General features: G+C 41.5%; 1 protein-coding gene across 1 annotated transcript in view; it reads right to left on the bottom strand.

Moving 5' to 3' along the window:
- Window positions 1-2,539: 2,539 nt before the first annotated feature.
- The window catches only part of sf3b3 (splicing factor 3b, subunit 3), a 30,851-nt gene continuing 13,528 nt past the window's right edge, over window positions 2,540-19,862 (bottom strand). Inside the window, exons 18-27 of the mRNA XM_080438812.1 lie at window positions 18,930-19,084; window positions 16,973-17,147; window positions 15,849-16,054; window positions 14,621-14,777; window positions 11,032-11,157; window positions 7,927-8,139; window positions 7,636-7,734; window positions 5,950-6,093; window positions 4,882-4,986; window positions 2,540-4,145 (exon numbers count right to left, since the gene is read on the bottom strand). Coding sequence (XP_080294938.1) covers window positions 4,005-4,145; window positions 4,882-4,986; window positions 5,950-6,093; window positions 7,636-7,734; window positions 7,927-8,139; window positions 11,032-11,157; window positions 14,621-14,777; window positions 15,849-16,054; window positions 16,973-17,147; window positions 18,930-19,084 — 1,521 coding nt within the window. The 3' untranslated portion in view covers window positions 2,540-4,004. The remainder of the gene's footprint in view (window positions 4,146-4,881; window positions 4,987-5,949; window positions 6,094-7,635; window positions 7,735-7,926; window positions 8,140-11,031; window positions 11,158-14,620; window positions 14,778-15,848; window positions 16,055-16,972; window positions 17,148-18,929; window positions 19,085-19,862) is intronic.

The following is a 19,862-nucleotide window of genomic DNA, read 5'->3' as shown; positions in this document are numbered from 1 at the left end:
TTGCAATGCATTTACAATGTTTTGAACATTCGCTATTTAGATTCTCTCTGAGCCTCCCTGTTGGTAGGTCTTTCTTGGTATTACGGATGTTATTTGTTTGTCTTTGTCATGTCATGTATTTGTTGTTACTGGCAGAGCTGTGTAACATATATTTGCCTCTTCTCTTGGCCAGTGCACACTCGTAAAAGAGACGATGGTCTCAATGTGATTTTACTGGTTAAATAAAGGTTAAATAAAAAAATAAAAAAAACTGCACAAACATCAAATTTCGGCTGCAGTTGCAGTGGAAGAATGCAACAAATAATTGATGGCACAGGCAGTTTGATGACTGACCGATGAGTTACTAAGTATTTAATTATATGGCAGAAGACACTGCATTGATTTAAAGCTGCCAGTAAGCTATGAGGCATGATTGTGAGTGAAGTTTTGACAGTGTGTTTGAAAGACATTATGCCATCATAAGCATGAGCATGCCTATTTATTTAGTTTTCACATGCCAAAGCTAGTAAAAGCATTTGTCAACATCAGTCACTTTTACCTAGGGCTGTGATGATAGTAATTTGTTTCTAAAGCAGTCCCAGAGGCATTACCTCAATTACACAAGAGAAGCAGTTTGTTGGTGGAGAAGAGATAAACTTATCTGAATAGTCATTCTTATACATTTTCTCATTGGGCTACGTAACAGAGCTTCATGAATTTTCATGTACAATATCTCATGGCTCATGGTTAGATATGACAGCACCATGTACTCTGCATCCCCAAGGAAAAAACATAACAGTAAATTCAACCGCCCCCCTAACTCACCAGATCTCAATCAAAATAAGCATATATTGTGTAAAGTATTTGGATTATAATTCAAAATCCCAGTTGGTGTGCCAAAAAGATTAACATGACCAGGCAGGCCCAGTGAAACCTTTCAACAAGACCATGCCCCTGCGAATTTGGTAAGTTTTTTTTAAGGGGGTACAATGTATCCTGCCGGCACAGGCCATGACAAGTTGAAGGCAACATACATCAAGTTCAAATAAGGGCTACACACGCATGCAGAAATACTTTCCCCTTTGACCCAATTCTCACAATGCTCTCCTGAGTACAAGTGACTGGAGCAGTACAGGATAGAAAAGGGCACAAAATGTTCTTGTTCCATCTAAACAACCTGTACACCAACATTTTGTGTAGTTATTGTGGTAAAAAAAAAAGAATAAGGGTAAAGCCCTTGCCTTTTGTTTCGGAGCCTGTGTTGGAGCTGTACTGCATTGCAATGATAGGGTAAGTAAATGTTAAGTACATTTTATTTATAGATAAAGCAGACTTTATATAGATATTTTAAGTTAAAGCTGACCAAGACCTGAACAACAAAACTCAAATGGCATATTATTTCTTCCTTTGGTACAAGAAATAATGGATATAGGATTAATAAACCAGCATACTGGTAGGTGTCAGTCACACCAAACATACAGTATACAAATAATTGTCTGCTAGATGAGTACTGTACAGGGTTTTCCCCCTTAAGCCTAGGTTATCTTACAAAACCGAACCTTCATCAATTCATAAGCCCTGAAGCGAGGTGTCCTCACTTCACTCTCCTAAACCTGTTTAACAGAGCACAACATGCTGCAACAATACTATTTAAAGATAGGGCAGCAGATATGGGACAGCTTTAGATATAACACACTAGTTTATGTTTATTTTTTTCATATAATTATATCAAAATGACTTAAAATGAGAAATTTTGAAAAGGTCACCCTTCAGGTAGCAGAATGGAACTCCACAGTGATGACATCACGAGTGGACGAGGTGCTAGTATTGACAGTACTTTAAGTATAATAATGAACATTGTAAATGTCTAGCATTCAAAACCAGATATAAATGCTCTGGAAACTTCTCTACTGTAAAAGGTTAAATTAATGCATATTGATTATATGGTATATCTTCTTGTTTAGAGTTTAGCCGGGTTTACCAGGTTGGAGTTCCTCCACTCCGGACATCACCTTTTTGTAACATTTATAAAACATTCGTTTATGAGAATGTCAAATAACACACATGCGTTTTTTTCAAAGCATTTGAATAACAAGCATTTACAATTATCTGTTGCCCTGCCTTTAACCCATTAAGATCTGAGGACCCGATTCTAAAAACAGGTTTCTGAAAAATCAAACTTTTTCAGGTCAAGGACCGCCAGAATTATATTTCTATTAGCCGCCAGAAGCAAAGATTTGAGTTAAGAATGTTCACTTTTAAAAAATAATTATTCAAAGGTTTTTCAAAAATAGATCTACAAACTCATAGTGCGGCACTGACGCACTATGAGCTTGTATATCTGCCATTTTTGAATAGCCAAAGTATAAACATCTAAAATGACGTTTTCCTGATTTTAATGGGTTAAACAAATGAGTAATTTCTAAAAGGTTCCACCTGAATGAACCAGTGAAATGTGCAAATAACGGACAAATAAGCCCGCTTGATTCATGTGCATATTACTCATATATGCATATCTGAGGAATGTCCACTCACACAAAAAGAATGACAATAACACAAGTTACAATGTAAAAAAAAACAACAACAACTTTATTTACAAACGGTCCACTGCCCCCTCTCCCACAAACCCTCAACTCACTGACTACTGCAGAATGCCATGTCTGCACTAGCGTGGGTTGTTCGGGTGGATGGAAAGGAGTATCAGCAAATTTGTGGCTGAGGTTGGGAATTTACAGGGCTGAGAAGAACAACACCCAGCGAACACAAATCCTCAGTGTCCCGTTTCCCACTTGTAGGTATTTGTCACCGGTGTCCTGAGGACCATGTGGCAGTGTTTCTTAACATGTGGCTCATTACTCAGGATGGGTTGTGGGTTTGTTTCGGCTGGTTCACCTGATGGAAAATGTGATACACCCTAATGAGCCTGGGTCCCAATAGAATGTAGGCAGATTATGTTTGGTTAAGAAAATGGAACGGACTAGCGCCGTCTATTCATCAAACCTGATACAATAAAAAAAAGAAAATGACAATAAAAAACAAACAGATTTTGGGGGATTCATTAAAATTGGCCAGCCATTATGTGAAAATGAGACAGATTATGTTATCTGTTTGGAATTATGTTTATGCAACTCTGCTTATCCATAGTTACAATATAATTTCTACACTTCTTTTTTTCTTCTTCATTAATTAATTATACATATTCATTATTTTCAGTAGATCATTTGTCCATGGAAGAAGGCGAGCCAGTATTTCTTTTTTTTTTGTTTTCACAAAGTTATCCCTTGTGGCTGAGGAATTCATGTGTGCAAAAGAAGTTTGACAGACAGAAGACAATTAAGAAAGCACAGAGCTTCAGATAGCTACCATGGAGCTGTCAAAACAAACACTTACCCAAAACACTCGGCACCACTGACATTGCGAACGCTCAATAGAGCTGTACAGTGACTCAACAGTGCAACAGCTGTGCGCTTAAGCTGCACTGCATATTGAAACCAAAGCCAATGGTTCCAACCTCAAATCAAAAATGCACATGAGGGGTTCAAGCCTAGCTAAAGCGGCACGTCTTTCTGTGAACCAAAACCACAGTTTGCTTCAGAAGATAAAAGACAAAAAAAGAAAGAGGAAATTATGTTTATAAGACAATGTACTGGCTGTTGAGATTCCGGTAACAGTATGGAGGTGGTGTGATTACATTTCTCACAAAGTTGTCTGTTACATAGCACCTGTCAGTGCATGGGGATGTTGACTTAGTTTGGGGAGGTGAGAATGACACAGCCATATCTGTGACTTTAGCAGTTGGGGTGTTTGCAGCAAATTTATATGGTGATGTTGTTGTGTTGTCTAGAGTCTTCTAATGACCACATTCAGCTTTATGAGTGTATTCAAGCTGATGGAAAAATATCTCAGTAGAAACATGTTGCACTCCTGTGTTCGTATAATTGTGTTAATAAAGGTATGTCCTTCCCGTCTGTCTTGAATGAATGCATACCTCCGAGGGGGTGGGGGGTACACAGACACATGCATGTTTAAAAGGCATAGCGTGTGCGGATGTCCTCCAGCTTCTTGGAGACCTCGGGTGGCGTTTTATCCAGCTCCTCTGCAACACTTTTCTGCTTGTGAGGGTCCATGCTATTGAACTGTTCACACAGATCTCCATCAATCACATTCTGCAGAGGGAGAGAAGAGGACAGAAGAAAATTAGAGGATAGAATGAGCCAAGAAAAGATGACAAAAAGATGACAAAATTAAACTTGCACCATAGTTCCCATGAGGTTCAAACTGGGACTGATCATATAAATCGCCACCTGTCACACTGTAGAAAGCAGACTAAGATGAAGTGCCACTAAGGGGTCAGGCGGGGTGCAAATGGAATGGGATGGATCTGTGCAACTGTAGCGCCAACTGAGGGTGGGACATGCAAAGAAACTGTGGGAGACTATTGGAGCACAGAGACAATAGTGTGCTACAGTTTGTAGTCCCAAAACATGGAAGTGCGTTTGCAATGAGTTCCCTCGCCAGATTTCAAATGCTTTTTTTTCCTCATAGGGTTTTCAATTCACAGAGAAAATAAGGTTTGTGGTTCATACGCCGAAGTGTCTCACATGTTTTTAATACAATCTGCAGTAAAGGTACCCTCACATCAATGTCACTGGGATAGAAAGCCTCAAAAACAGTTCACACGCTGAGATCAATATACGTATATATAAGATGCAAAGACAAAGTAATTTGTTGAACAAAACGAGAATAGCATAAGCCACAGGGCTTATTTTCATAATGTATCCAAATCCCAATGCATATATTCTATTGGAAATCTGCGGTAGTAACCCATGGCAGAGGTAACTTGTGGATGCATGTTTCCTTGTTACACCTGCCCACGCACCCACATGCACACTAAGTACAAACCTTGACAGGGAAGTAATAAGATCTGAAGCTGAGATGGTCTCTGCCACACAGCGGGGGGAACTCTGATCGCATGTGCATCTCCAAGTGCTGCAAGAAATCATGGTCCTAGAGACAGAAGAGAGGATGGGGAAGAGGAGGGAGATCAGGGAAGAGAGACAAGAGCAGAGGGAGAAAGCAAGGAAAGATTGAAAGAGGAAAAAAAGTTGACTAGATGATTAAACAAACATGACAGGGGACATAAAACGTCTTAAAAGCCCCTACACACAAAGCCTGACTACTACAGACTAACGTTGATTTGTGAACGTCCCGGTGTGAGTGGACACACCGGGAAAACATACTCAAATCTCACAGGGACAATAACCGTCGTGTGTCTTATGCTTAGTTGGGGGTGAATGAGGGAGAAATTGTGTACATTTTATCCACAACATGCAAGTATTTTTGTTATGTTAATCTGTGGGAAAAGCACTGATGGAGCTCATTTATCAGGCTACTTTCTACTCCAAACCATTAACTGTATGAAACAGTGTGTGTGTGTGTAACAGCTGATCTTTTGGATGTGTACAGTAGATGAACACAGCACATGAATTAAAATTAGATGGTGACCGATTCTGTCGGTGGGAGGGAGATTTAAAGAATCAATGGAGTTATGCTACTGTGTGTCGTGCAGCCCTGTGCGTTAATGACACTCTCCTGTTGGAGATGGACATGACAGCAGATGAGCAAAAAAGCTGGTGGATTTATAATAATAGAAGAGAGAAGCCTCCCATTTATCGACGGCGACACCGATTTTGCTTGAAGGTCAGGTGAACAACCCACACAGATGTCTCTCTACCACCTCCGGCAGTGTTCACACCTCACGCTCTACAACCAATTTTTGGCCAGACTCTTATCGAAGTCGGCTTGGTGTGCATCAGTCTTTAGATTACTAGAGAGAAACAGCACACATACTTATTTCGTCCTTTTATCTTGTGGACTTATAGGACTCTAAGCTGTCTATTTCCAGCAGTCATTCCAGTCAGTCTATATGCTGCTTTGTGTTATCTTCGTCCAAGTTGTATATGCCATTACCTCATGTGATGTGAATGGGACCAGTATGCCGATGCCTCCAGAGAGTGTGGTGTAGACCAGTGACTCTGAGCCTCCAGGGATTAGCGTGGTTTTCTGAAGGGATAAAATCGTCTCCCCTATGTGGTAGTTCACTATGACCTCGGCCTGGACAAACAGACGCAGAGAGACAGAGAGACAGAATAATAAGCTCCATATGTGATGGTTACATTGCTTCAAAACTGTTTCAAGTTGTGTAAGCGTCAGGAGCGTCAGAGATGCAGACAAAAACGGCAGGGAGACAAGGAGAGGTGTTAGTTAAACAGTGGGGCGTACAGTACATCAGGTGGAGAGAGTGCATGTGAGAACGCGTGACAGCAAGACAGGTGGTAGTGTGTGTGTGTCTCTCTCCAGAGAAAAAACACCATTGAGAAAACAGAAAATCAAGTGAAATTTGAATGGCTGAACTGGGAGGGATAGCGTGCTGTGGCTGGTGCTTTCATGTTTATGTGAGGAGACACGTGGTTGTCTACAGTACACCCTCCCAGAGTGAACAGTAGGCTTTAGTGGTGACAGGAACTATACACATGGAGGGAATTGGCATACAGACTAAACTGAGAAGTCTTTTTTTTTGCAAGTGCATGCGGTGCAGAGCTGTAGCTCTGCTGCAGAACACGTGGATATCCAACACCAGTCAAAAAAGGTCTAGGTCCTTAAATATCCCAGTTAGTATATAATGTGTTTAACATCTCTAGCAATGAAGGCAAGCCCCTCCCCCGCCAACACACACACCAAACAACCAGGTGGAGGAGTTGTGCTAAGTGAATGTAAACCCCAAATTTTAAATGGTACCCTTTAACAAAGTCAAAACTGTGTGTGTGTTGTGTGAGTGAAGTGAGATGGCTGCACTTGCGAATGCGTGCATGAGTGCCAGCACTCTTAGGGGAAAGAAACGTCTGTCCAACATGTTAATTCCTTACCACGCCACACAAACCTAAAGGGTTGCATTTGACAAAGAAATCTCACACTCCCCACACAAAACACACACAGAATAGAGATGTTTGGCCAGAGGCTAAATCTAGGCAACCAAAACATCCACATCTAAAAACAGAATTCTTGGAAAAATAAATTCCAAGCCACCGCCCCCCCCCCCAACAAAAACTTTCAATCAATCTACACAATGGCACAAATCACTTACGTAAACACATACACCTGAAAATAGCTGACACACTCTTTGACAATGGAAATTTTGAGACATGGGATAATGTCTAAATTAGAGGGACTTTCCCAGGTCTAACTGTTACCTAAACAGTTTTCAACCAGCAGTTAAATATAGTGTGTGTGTGTGTGTGTGTGTGTGTGTGTGTGTGTGTGTGTGTGTGTGTGTGTGTTGATTTTTTTTTTGCATGCACATTTTCACAATTATTCACGCAGGGCATTGTGTGTTGACAGGTGGGGCAGAAGGGAGACAGATCAGTATACCTCTCAGAGGAAGGGGCGAAGAGCAAAAGAGATGAAGAGGAAGAGTCATAAGACCAGATAAAGACGAGGGGGAAAAGAGGAGGGAGGAGGCTCTAAGGATGTAGCAGCTAAGAAATACTGTAGGTGGTAAGAGCTTAGGAGATAGGAGCTAATAGGAAGAAACCTGTGGGAGGAAAGTCAAGATGGATGGAGGGATGCGTGAAGGGTGAGGGAAAACAAGGGTGTTACCTTCTGCGAGGCTCCGTTGAGCAGGCCTCTGTCCCATAAAGCTTTGTTCCCTGTGGGATCTTCATCCACGTCATCACTGGTGTTGGGGGGAAGACGCACCTGAGGAAACAATTATAAATTAATTATATGCCCTTCATTTGCACTCTGTAAAACATTTTTTTCAAAAGGTTACAAAAATAAAAGGCAAAAACAAACACTGTCACTCTGCAGAGGCCATAGTATGCCAGCTTTGTGAACACACGTGCACATGATCACATACCGTCCTCCATGGACACACACACGCCTACTTACTATACTGATGTTGCCGAACTTGTCTGCCGAGGCCATAGTGTCATAGTCGAGCAGGCAAGCAGTGGTCACCCAGCGGGGGTGCGTGTCATCAGCGAAGATGATTAGCTGGTTCTCATTACGCCGGTAACGGACCCAGAACAGGCTCTCCTGGACATCAGACACAACCACACGCTGGCCGATGGTATGAATGCCCGTGATCAGGTTGGGAACATGCTAGGACAGAGGAGAGAAGAAGAGAGGCTGGTTAGAGGTCATCTACAGGCATATGTGTGCATATCATATCTTGTACTAATAGCAAGTCACTAGGTGTTCACCAATGCTGTGCTGAAGAGAGCTTTGTGTGCTTATGTTGATCACATGTTACGGAACAGGGCCTTGTGGTTCGCTGTATGCACGTAGCAGCGTCAGATGAGCTGTTTTTGGGGTGAGGGAAAGGGAGTATTTACTAATCCCCAGTGGAGGGGAAATAACTTTTCTGCATTTACCCAGTAGATGGCTGATCAGATGGCTCAAGTGAGCGCACCTTTGAAGTTGTTAGGGGTTAAATGTCTAGCTCAGGGATACTTCGACATGTCTACTGTGCGGTTGAACCCGCGACCTTCCTCTCTACTCACTCAGCTACAGTTGCCTGCAGCAGTGTCAGCTGCCCTGTGATTGGTCTACTTTTGTGGGGATAGAGATACAGACAGGGGTACAGACAAATCATGTTATAGACAGCTGGCTAAAAATATCATGCTACACACTTAATACACCACTGGCCTGCACATGAGTCCCTGTATATAGTTTCAGAAAGAAAAACACACACACACACAGGGAGAAGTCAGATTTATTTCTGCCTTCCTGCACATAACTCAAAACAGACAAGACCGCTTTGATTTAGCCAGAATCAAATGAAATAATACATCATATTATACACTCATCTATTAAATACTAGAAATCAGTAATACAATTATCAAACTATATTTTGGTTGCTTGTTTGTAAGCTCTTGTAAATCTAATATGGTTGTGTTAAGGCAGGCACAAAATAGCTATTATTCATTATTGGCTCCTGTATCAAATCCAATTGTTGTATTTGTATTGTGGTTGAAGAAGAAAGAAAAAAGGTTGCAATGTACAATGGAATACTTAGTTTGCTTCCAAAGAGATGGAAATGTTTTTTATTTATTTCATCACACATCACCCCTATACTAAACTGCATTACATTAAATTATTATTGGAATATCCTTAGTTAATTATCCTGTCCTGGACTCCTGGTGCAATATTTACTTTCTCTGTAAGCTGATAGTAGTTTCTGATAGTTAGTATACCACAAACTAAGTTCAACTTACAGTCATTGCAAAACCTTATTTGGCCGTGTCACGCATATACAATGTATGATGTTGCCTGCTAGCTTACATGCTAAACTTAACAGATGACAAAAATATAATTTCTCGGAAGCACGGTTTCCAATACATGACAAGGACGGGAAAAGAAATTCCTGGTGGGTTGCTGACACTGCACATTTACACCATTATTAGTCTCGCGTTACCAGACTGTTGCCTCCCACAATTTTCAAATGTTTCCGGTCATACAGTCTGGGACTCGGAAGCTCTGATCATGATTAACATATAAACCGGATGTGAAGCCTCCTCCCCACTTCCGTTTCGTCTTTACAGTCGCGCAAATTTCAATTATGTGAACACTTCTAAATGGTGTGTGAACAGGTACAAAAATAATTCCCTCCTTCAGTTCCTGCAGCACCACCACATGGCCTAGAGAAACTCAACGTGTGACCAAAACCATATATGTGACACGCATCCTGTTTCAGAGCCGTCACATGCAGTGAACACAGGTCATTTGACAGATATTTAAAGAATAAACCACCTCAAGATTCAAACTCGCGTCCTCAGCAAGATGGTGCATTACACCACAAAGTGAGTTCTAAACTCCACCAGTCCATCCATGTGGTAATTTGGATAATTTCAACAGTGAATATCTCAGTATGTTAAGCAATATATTAATATCTTATATCACTACATATTTGCATTATAGTTCAGCCAAATCTCCATAAAGTTGTTAATGCCCTTATTTCATCACGCCTGGACTACTGTAACACCCTCTACTCAACTCTCAGCAAGGGATCCATACACCGCCTGCAGTTGGTGCAGAATGCGGCTGTCAGACTCATTGCTGGTACTAGGAGACCAGAGCACATAACCCCGGTACTAGCTGCACTGCACTGGCTGCCAGTCACCTTTAGAATTGATTTGTTAGATTTTATTGTTAACTTTTAAAGCTCTTAACGGCTTGGCACCTCAATATCTAGCGGAGCTGCTAATGTGCGTAGCCTGAGGTCCTCGGATTCTGCTCTACTAGTTGTTCTTAAGTCTAGGCTGGTGACCAAGGGTGACCGGGCCTTTGCCATCAGGGTAAGGGTGTGCTGATACACTAATTTCACGAAACGATACGATATTGGGCTCACAACTTCGATACAATTTCGATACGATACGCACTTTTTTATTATGAAAATATATGGGGGAGAAAAAAAGCAAATGCAAACAAATAATTCAGTTTTTACATTATTCAGACATGCAAACTTGTAGCTTTTCAGCTACAATAGCTGTTTTGAATCCAAATAGGGCAATAGTGTGACACCTGACCCAAGGTGTCACAATATTTTCCCCCCCCAAAACGATACATATCGTCACGAAAACGTATCGCGATATATCGCGGGACGATATATCGGCACACCCCTACATCAGGGCCACCTAGATTCTGGAACAGCCTTCCATTGAACCTCAGGCTAGCTCCATAACCATTTTTAAATGAATAAAAAAGCCTTTTTAACCCCCTAGCGGCAGAAATTGGTGCATCTCATTGATACCGTTATTGTGTGTTGCCGTCTTGTCATCCTATTCTTTATTGTTTGATATTATGTTGTTGGGCATTTTTTTACTTAGTTTAAAAAAGTGCTATATAAATAAAGATTATTATATTATGAGGCAAGTTTTTTTTTTAACATACTTACGGTAAACAATGATTTAACATTTACGTCTTGTCCACCATCTTTCTGACTTTACTATTTTAGCAGTGGATGAATGTGTATATTTGTGTCATTCCTTTTACCTTGTTCTCACACTTGCGTAGCAGTTTCTTCTTGCCTAGGTCATAGATCCTTAGCAGTTTACCCACACCCACCAAGATACGTCCCTGGAATGGGGCAATAGCCAAAGGAACATCCTCCACTGGTGTCTGCAAATCAAAACACAAATAATCAATTAGCCACATTCAAAATATCTCAGCCTCATGGAGAGGTGATGTTTATTTATTTATTCAAAATGCAGTCTCAGTAATTTGTTGGACAATGTAGTTCCCAAAAGAACTACAAAATAAGAGTTAAAAAAAGAAAAGAAAAAAAAACACTGAGTGTTGATGGACTGGATGTTCTAGCCCCCAACACATGGCGGTATTCCAGCTATAGCCTAATTTATCTTCAGTGGACAGTGTCTTTGGATTGCATTCAACTCCTAACTTATCCAAAGCTGTCTGCACTGCATTCTGAGTCTGACTACTTTGATGAAATGCGTGTGTGTAGTTAGCAGTGCCAGCTGGCACTTGAGGGAATCGAGTGAGCCCTCTGTGGGGAGCTACTTCGGTATACTCCAAACTTTGCCGTCCCTTTTGTCTTGCATACTGTCAGATGCTGGCCAAGCAGAAGGTGAGCTACAGCACGTGGTAAGGCGGGCGGTCGGGGCCCTCGGTTTCAAGGAGAACGACACCATCAAACATGTATAAATCAGGTATAATCTCTAAATACATAGTCCTTTATCTCCCACCACGCGCAGTTGCCATCTTTCTCAGCTCAGCTCTCAAAGTGCCCGCTGGTGGCACATCCTGTGCAGTATAATACATTGCCTCAGTACAGAATCACCACATCATTTTCTTTAATAGCGAGAGGAGCGACGATATTGAAGATCATACCATCGGAATTTCTAAATACCCTGTTATGCCGTTACACATTTATTCCGCCCAAGCTTAATGTATAAGACATCACATAACACAGACAAGAGTGTAGAACCCAAGGTTCAGCTGCCTTTCCCACATTAACTCTGTGGCATTTAGCTTGGACATGCCCGATTCTTAGGACCGGTATTTGCCCCCTTGTGAGTAACATCCTCCTCAGTTATTAAAGTATTATGGTTTGCTTGGTCCCATACGGACACAACATGCTTGGCCAGAGTGTCACACTCATGCTACCACAGCTGGCCCATCATTCTCCATTCCCATAAGTGCGTTAAAAGACTTGAACCAATGTTTTGGGTTAGAGCAACACATCTCTGCAACCTTGTTGTATCGCTGCGTGGCACTCTTGGTTTCTTTGAAAGTAGTTAATTGTACATTTCTGTTGGCAGTTTTGTCACGTATGCTCTCGCGCTTATCAGAGTTGTAATTTGTACAGTCATCCAGGGCTCGTCATTGTTAGTAATTGAGACACTCTTTGGTAGGGCAGCTTTATCAACAAGGATGGATAAAGCTGTGGAATATACATAAACACGCCAGCAAAAGAACAGAGAAAAAATATGGAGCTAAGAGGTTTCTGCCCGACAGCAATGATTTTGCACTTGCACAAATGCTCCCAATTATATTTCGAGGTCGTACAGATTAAGTTGTCAGGAGAATATGCAACCTAAACAGTGGCAATTTTGAGCCCTGCATATAGAGCAATAAAACATTTTATCGTGGAGCCTAAATTCATGCGGCTGTCCTTAGAAGTGCCACCTAGATTTTTTGATGAGAGAGGAGCTGGGAGTCAGCACTTGGCCATGGTCAGACAGTCTGTGGCAGTCACATAAAACAAACCACTTGGACAAGTGGAAAAATCATCTGACCACAACCGCTAGACAATGAACCACTATTCCTTGAGGATGTGGACTGTGGTATGTGCATATGCATGCATGCGCGTGTGATACAAAATGAGGCATGAACATGTCCACTTGTAGCTGTCACTGTACCTTTTGGATGTGTGCGAGTGCATGTGCAGATTATGCACCAGTGTATATCAAGTTGCGTGTGTGTATACATCACAGATGCAGTACATGTCTGTGTGCACTTGCGCATGCGTGTACTGTAAACCAGAAATAACTGACAGAATCATCTAAAATGACACATTCCTTCCCGAAGTGGTTGGGAAATTCCTCTGATGTAAAGAGTGGTGTCTGCCTCCCTCAGCTACAGATGTTATCATGACTCATTTCCCATGTTCATTCAGGACATGACTCATTTACAAACACGTATACATTACCTTGTAATAGATACCTTGTTATAGATACATTTTGCCTATATTCCATTCCCTAAGTAACCACTACATTTTTATTCATTGTCCATAAGGATGCTAATAAATCCCCTAAATGTGTGAGCCACCTCCTCAGCTGACTTAACAGATTTAGTTTTCTTCTTTAATCATAAAATAAGAATTCTGGCAGAAATGACTTCTGGTAGCTCAAGTTACAGTACATATTTTACCCCCACTGATCCCAGCCTGGGGTCTAGCCGTCTGGACAACTGGCCAGCAGCTCTTGACGCCATGGACTAGACAATTGTGTAAGGTGCGTTGTAGCACGTTGAAGAAATTCTTCTCGTCCCTTCATCTGAGCCTCCATCTTCTGTATACAATGCCATGAGCATTTACAATACATTTCATTAAAGATTAAATTAAAGTATTTAATTTCGGTACTGTAACATACAGTATTTCCTAGTGCAACGGGAGCTGTGCGTGTCTCAGCCAATCACAGCAAAGGGGGTGGGGTTGAACCGCACCAGAGCTTTCCAACCTCAGTAGGAGGCTGTGCAGTTGCTCAGATTTTGGGCACTGGCAAGTACCATGACTGGTGGAAATTATGTTCATCCACAAAGTATTAAAAAAAAGAACAAAAACAACATGGCAGTGATGAATCAAGTTTCTGTATGTTTTCAGAAATATATTCTAATGTTGTTTAGAGGTGTGTTGTATCTTCATTGGCCTTGCACGTTCAAATATTCACTATTCTATTCGATTTTACAATCTGCTATTTTCACTACTTTTGTGAACACTCTTGTATGTTGAAGTAGGCAATAATTAAAAAAAATCATAAGTAGAAATATGGAGATAAGGTTTCTGCCCGACAGCGATAATATACAAAAATGTGGTTTTATATCTCAGATTGAATTATATTACTTTGCTTATAATTAGCTTTGCGAGCTTCACGTGTGTGTGTACCCAAAGTTACTGGATAATGTTCTACTTCCCTCACTATGACTCCAATAGTACCAATAGATGATATTTCTCTATAGTTATGTTCTCTATAGTTTCTTCTTATTGTCTGCCATTGGATCCCGCTGTTGGCCCCATGAATCCCAGGGAGAGTTTAACCCATTTAGTTTTCTGAAAAACTTCAAATATTTATTCAAAAATGACAACAAATGTATGTTGCTATATACTGTACATAGCAACAAGAACCCGCAAAAGGGGTCCCGTCCTGAAAGGTATAGTTACAAATAGGGGTTCCCGCCCAAAATGGGTTAAAGACCTGTGATGTAGGCTAATGAGATACATTCTCTGTCGACCAGAAAAAACACAGCAAAACACGACTTCGCCATGTCCATCTTTTGGTTTCTATGGTGGTTGCATACAGTAATATATCATGAATTCCATGTATGTAAATCTGATGAAACCCACCTTGTGCATGAACTCCAGCTTGTCTCCTGCACTGGCAAGCCGATAGGTGTAAATGAAGCCGCCACTCACTGATCTGGGGTTGAGGATCATGTCTCTGGCCACCCCTACAAGAACAAACCAATCATCTCCTGCGCTGGCGAAATGACACACTGCCACACTGTGGGGAGCGGAGAGGGACAAAGGGAGGTCAGGGGTCAAAATAAACTAATTTCGACAAGTTGCAAAGTGTGATTACAGTTCATTAAGAATGGGCTCATGCATGTCACGGTTTGAACTGGAAGTGAATACAAATGTATCTTCAACATACGGCTGTGTTTTCAACAAAGCGATATACCTTTGACATCCTGTTGGTGGAATTCAAAATAAGAATCTAATTGACATCTGTAATATGTAGTTTTTGATGAATGCTTAGTTTTCAATTCAGATTACAAATCATAGGGCTACGATGCGATGACAAAACCATTATCAATGCATCTTGATACATAATTAATTCTTATGATCCATAATGTATTCCATTATATTTTACTGATAAGACTAATGGAAGAGATGTCACCCATAAGGTTATACATGCATTTGCCAACATATTTCTCAGAATTGCAAAGAACCAACAGTATAGACGATGTTAATATCGTCTTTAAAATATCCCTGATGTGTAGCAGGACGAAAGGTCAGCACTTCAGAATCTGATGCTGAACAGCTCTTGAAACCTTAACACTAGCAGACTTCTGGTCATTCCTTCACACTCCCTAGACCAGCCAAGCTCTTCCTGTTAATCAACCCCTCTCTGACCTATGTATTCCCTCAAGCCTGGTCTCCCACAATCCAAATGAATCTAGCATCTGCCAATCAATTGAAACAAAAGTTTATATTGTCAATATAAAATAACATTTACCAATCTGGCTTCTAAATGACTTATTGCCTCCTATTATACTTACAGTTGACAGAATATTGAAATTTGTATTATTTTGAAACCAACCACCATGAGCTGATATCATTCTAATTTGTCACCTTTGTTTATTTATAATCATCAGCAGCAGTCCTGTTCTGCTCCAAATGTACTGTACCAGGCTTAGAGTGGCATGGGCTCCTTTAACCACTCCAGCATTAAGCATTATATTGGATCGATTGATTCTCTCTCACATTCATCATCCTAGAACCAGTTTACTATGTCTGGACACTACGATTAAATGTGGCTGAGCATTTCAATCCCGTTCTATCCGTCCATTACCTGAAAGCAGCTTCGTTCTGTTCCAGCTGCACCAGGTCCAGGGTGGCGCCTTGGATGGGGTTGACAAGTCGGACCAGCGAAGCCCACTGCCCAGCTCCAGCCTTGGGTGCTCCAAAAATGGCTTCAGGCAGGTTCTCATTGAGAAAAGCAGCAGCCATCTCAGCAGCGAGCTCCCTCTCATCCTCTCCTGCAGCCTCAACCATCTCCTACAGGGGTCAAAAGCAACCAGAGAAAAGACAGATATAGCTTTTGGTTTTCTCCATGCTTGGTTCTGAACCCATTTAGACCCGAGGCCGATTAAAAAAACACCTTCTAAATCCTGACCTAAGTTTTCTGAAAAAGTTGCTATACTGTACACATAGCAACAACTACCCCCAAAAGGGGTTCCCGGATTGAAAGGTATAGTTAAGTATGGGGTTCCCGGTCTTAACTCATTCACTGCCACAATTATTGCTGGCCGCGTTTGCCCACTGCCAGAGATTTTTCATTGAAAAAAAAGTACTCAGGAGCCGAGATACAGAATTTTTAAGTTTTAAGTTAACAAGGAAGTGGATGGGAGTCTAGATCTTTTAACAATCATATCTCCTTGGTCTTTGGGTCAAATAAAAAAAATAAAAAAATAAAAAAAATTAAAATTACGTTTTTTACGTCAGTGGCAGGATTGGTAAACGGGACAAATTACGTTTTTTACGTCAGTGGCAGTGAATGAGTTAATGGGTTAACACATTAATCAGTCATTTTATTTGTACTTTTTCCATTTAAATGTACCTTGTGTGGCTTCTCAAACCCACGTGCCGACACGTACAGATGTTTGTGGTTTTTCGTTTCGGGATAGTTCGCGATGGGCATTGGCCTAGTCTTAATTAATGGCCTTAATATTGGCATAGGAAATCATAACAAGCCTAATTCATATGTAAACCACCTAAAGAGGGTTGTTATGCCATAATCACAAAAAGTACAAAACAATGACAGTGCCATATTGTTTAAGTCAGCAGGGATTTGGTTTGGGGTTCTGTTATACTGATCCCTATGGACCATGGGGACACCAAAGACATTTCAGATGTGCATACATGGCAAGTTGCAGGCCAATTTACCTGCAACTTGCTATTGATTTCAATGCATACCTCAGCCATTTGCTGCTTTCTCTGTGCTTTAGTGGCCTCTGTGTAGGCGTTGTGGTCAGTCTCTATCACGATGAGGTTGTTGGTCTCAGGGTGGATGACAAACTTCCTGGGAGTGTACTGCAAAGGGAAGGCCACCTGGTTGAAGACTGCACCCAGCTTCTCCAATGCCAAAATTCTGCAGGAGAAAAATAGGGTGTGGGATTAATTAAAATACAATCTGGGAACCCATCGCCAACTGAAAATGAAAAACAGCGCCCTCTGCTGTTTGTTCTATGTCTGTTGGCTCTGGGCGGACGATAACGTAACACCAGAGCACAAGGAAACCGGTGTTTGTGATGCGCCTTCAGCGCATCACTTCCGGTTGGTGCGACTATGTTTTAATTCCCACTAACAATATTTCTACACGGAACACTAACACCACTTCTCCCAGAGAACATGGATCGTTTTGGTTATAAGCCCACTTGTTTCTATGATGAAAGAGTAAGTTAAAATGTGAATATATTTCCGTGGTTTTCTCTGCTCCGCGGACGCTATTGTTAAATTAGTTTCGGTTTGTTTCGAGGGGGAAAGATCGACGGACATGTGAATCCCGCCCACTACATGTGATTGGGTAAAGCGCGGCCTACTTCCTGATCTGAATGCGCACTCGTTATGACGAACCTCCCCGACAGATTCCAACGCAGTGCAGAAGCTGTTCTTGAGAGATTAATTAAAATATGGCTTCTGGCTATTTGTGCTTTATTATTATTGCAAGGCAATCGGACACTGCATTCATGATTTGAGGCATTTTGTTCAAAAAATGTGTTTTGCTAAATTAGACCTGCTGGTGGCGTTTTAACAGGCCAATGTTAAAAGGGTGGCATTTGCTCCTCAACATAGTGTGAATGTGCGTGCAAAGTTTGACCGCAATCGGATGCTTTTCATTCATGATTTGCGGCATTTTGTTCAAAACAAGCCACTACTGCGAACTTTAGATGTCAATCTTAGCCAATCAGGATGGAATATGAAAAATCAAACACATCCGTCTTGATCCCATGACTATAGAGATCATGCGTGCAAAATTTCAAGGAAATTGCATGCTGTGTTCATGATTTGAGGCATTTTGTTCAAAACGGTGCACTCCTGCAAACTTTGGAAGCCATTTTTAGCCAATCAGGCTAAAAATGGGCTTATGAAAAATCTGAAAGACCCGTTTTGTTTAATGACTATAGAGATACTGTGTACCGATTTGCGGGATTTTTTGACAAAATCTGTAGTACTGTCAAAAAATTGGTTTTGCACAAATCGGCCTCCTGGTGGCGCTATAAAAGGCCCATGTGAAAAATTTGGGGCAGAGGTTCTGCTGTGGCATCCAGGGAGTGTGTGTGCACAGTTTCACTGCGAGCAAGCCAACGGTGCCGGAGATTAGCTGTACACAGACAGAATGACGGACGGACACACGGACGGACGGACACACGGACGGACGGCCAGGGGGCAAAACATACTCTCTCGCCATGCCTTTCGGCCTGGCGGAGACAATAACAACGTGGTTAAGTTTCCTGCCAATGGCATGCATTATGGTTGTTCACCTTTATCTTTTCGGTAATGGACCCTCGTCTCAATCCGATGGTAGTGAAATGTATGACGCCAATCAAATGTCTGCTGTGAGCACTTTGATTCTTAGCCGTCTCCGTGTTTGGCCGATTTTAAGAGGTTAGAGGTTTTCTGATTATCAATACGCTTTAAAATGTTATTCATGAGAAGTACATAATTCCACAAGTACATTTGTTCCAATTAGAGCGCAGAGAAGATATGGTCGCTCTGAAGTACTGGGGCTAATCTTACCCCTGAAACCCCAGTTTTCTGACCATATATTGCCGGACTCAAATACAATTAAATTAAAGGATTTGCATTTTTACAGACTTTTCAGGACAAGGTAGGAAATGCGTCATCAATCAGTAGCAGTGTGTGTCCATACCTCAGTGTGTTTGTAGAGATGGCCACTATGCCTTCTGGGCACTGTTCAGAGGCGAAGCCAGACGCATACTCCAGAGTTTCATATGACAGAGGGGTCAAATGGAAACGACTCTGGTAGCAGTAGCTAAGCCAGGAACGACTAGACATAGCCAAAACCTAGAACAGAGAGAGAAAAGCAGAAAGACAAAATAAATGATGAAATACATGATAGAAACTTTCACCAGATAAATGGGAACCGGTGAAGGCTGGCACCAATTCCCATTAGGTAGGAGGAAGACGAGAGGAAGAATTCAAAACCTCCCTGATGACTTCTTGCTTTTTTAAGTTTTTAAGTTTGTCCTGCCACCTGCTCATTAAGGTGCATCAAAGACAGAATGTCAATCGCTGCAGTAGCTGCAGCGCACACTTGCAAACCCTGACCTTTTAAAACCAAAGACAAATAACTGCGGAACTACTGGAAATGAATTACAACAGTCACAGATTAGGTTTCAGCACTCTTTTGATATTTCATCTTCGTGCTAAGCTTAGTTGAGTGGTGGGAAAAGCTTGGGGGAGGGTAATGCTCAGCGGGAGACTGATGGCACATCAGTCTCCCGCTGAGCCTCAGACTTCCCTCATAACTATTCACACACATGTTGCACAAGTAACATAATGTCCACTGTGGCAAAGGCTATGAGCCAGAGAGGAGGAAAGCAGTTCCAGAGGGAAAACCTCTTTAGGTATATGAGAGAGCTTCATTATACCCAAGAGAACAAATGCAAGATAATGAAAAGATATCTGACAAAGAAATGTGTTTGATCTTATTTGGAACTTCATTTGTTGCCACTACAAAAATATTTTACAGCCCTTTCCTGATGCAGCAAATTTAAAACTGCCTGTTTCCACAAGATTTGCATAGGGTTTTTGTGTGGGTATCCAATCCCAAAGCAGGGCT

The sequence above is a fragment of the Gymnoscopelus braueri genome, assembly GCF_963280865.1.
Source record: "Gymnoscopelus braueri genome assembly, chromosome: 9".
In the NCBI taxonomy this organism is placed as follows: Eukaryota; Metazoa; Chordata; class Actinopteri; order Myctophiformes; family Myctophidae; genus Gymnoscopelus; species Gymnoscopelus braueri.
The sequence above is the reverse complement of the archived record's forward strand: the minus strand, read 5'-3'. Positions and strand labels throughout refer to the sequence as shown.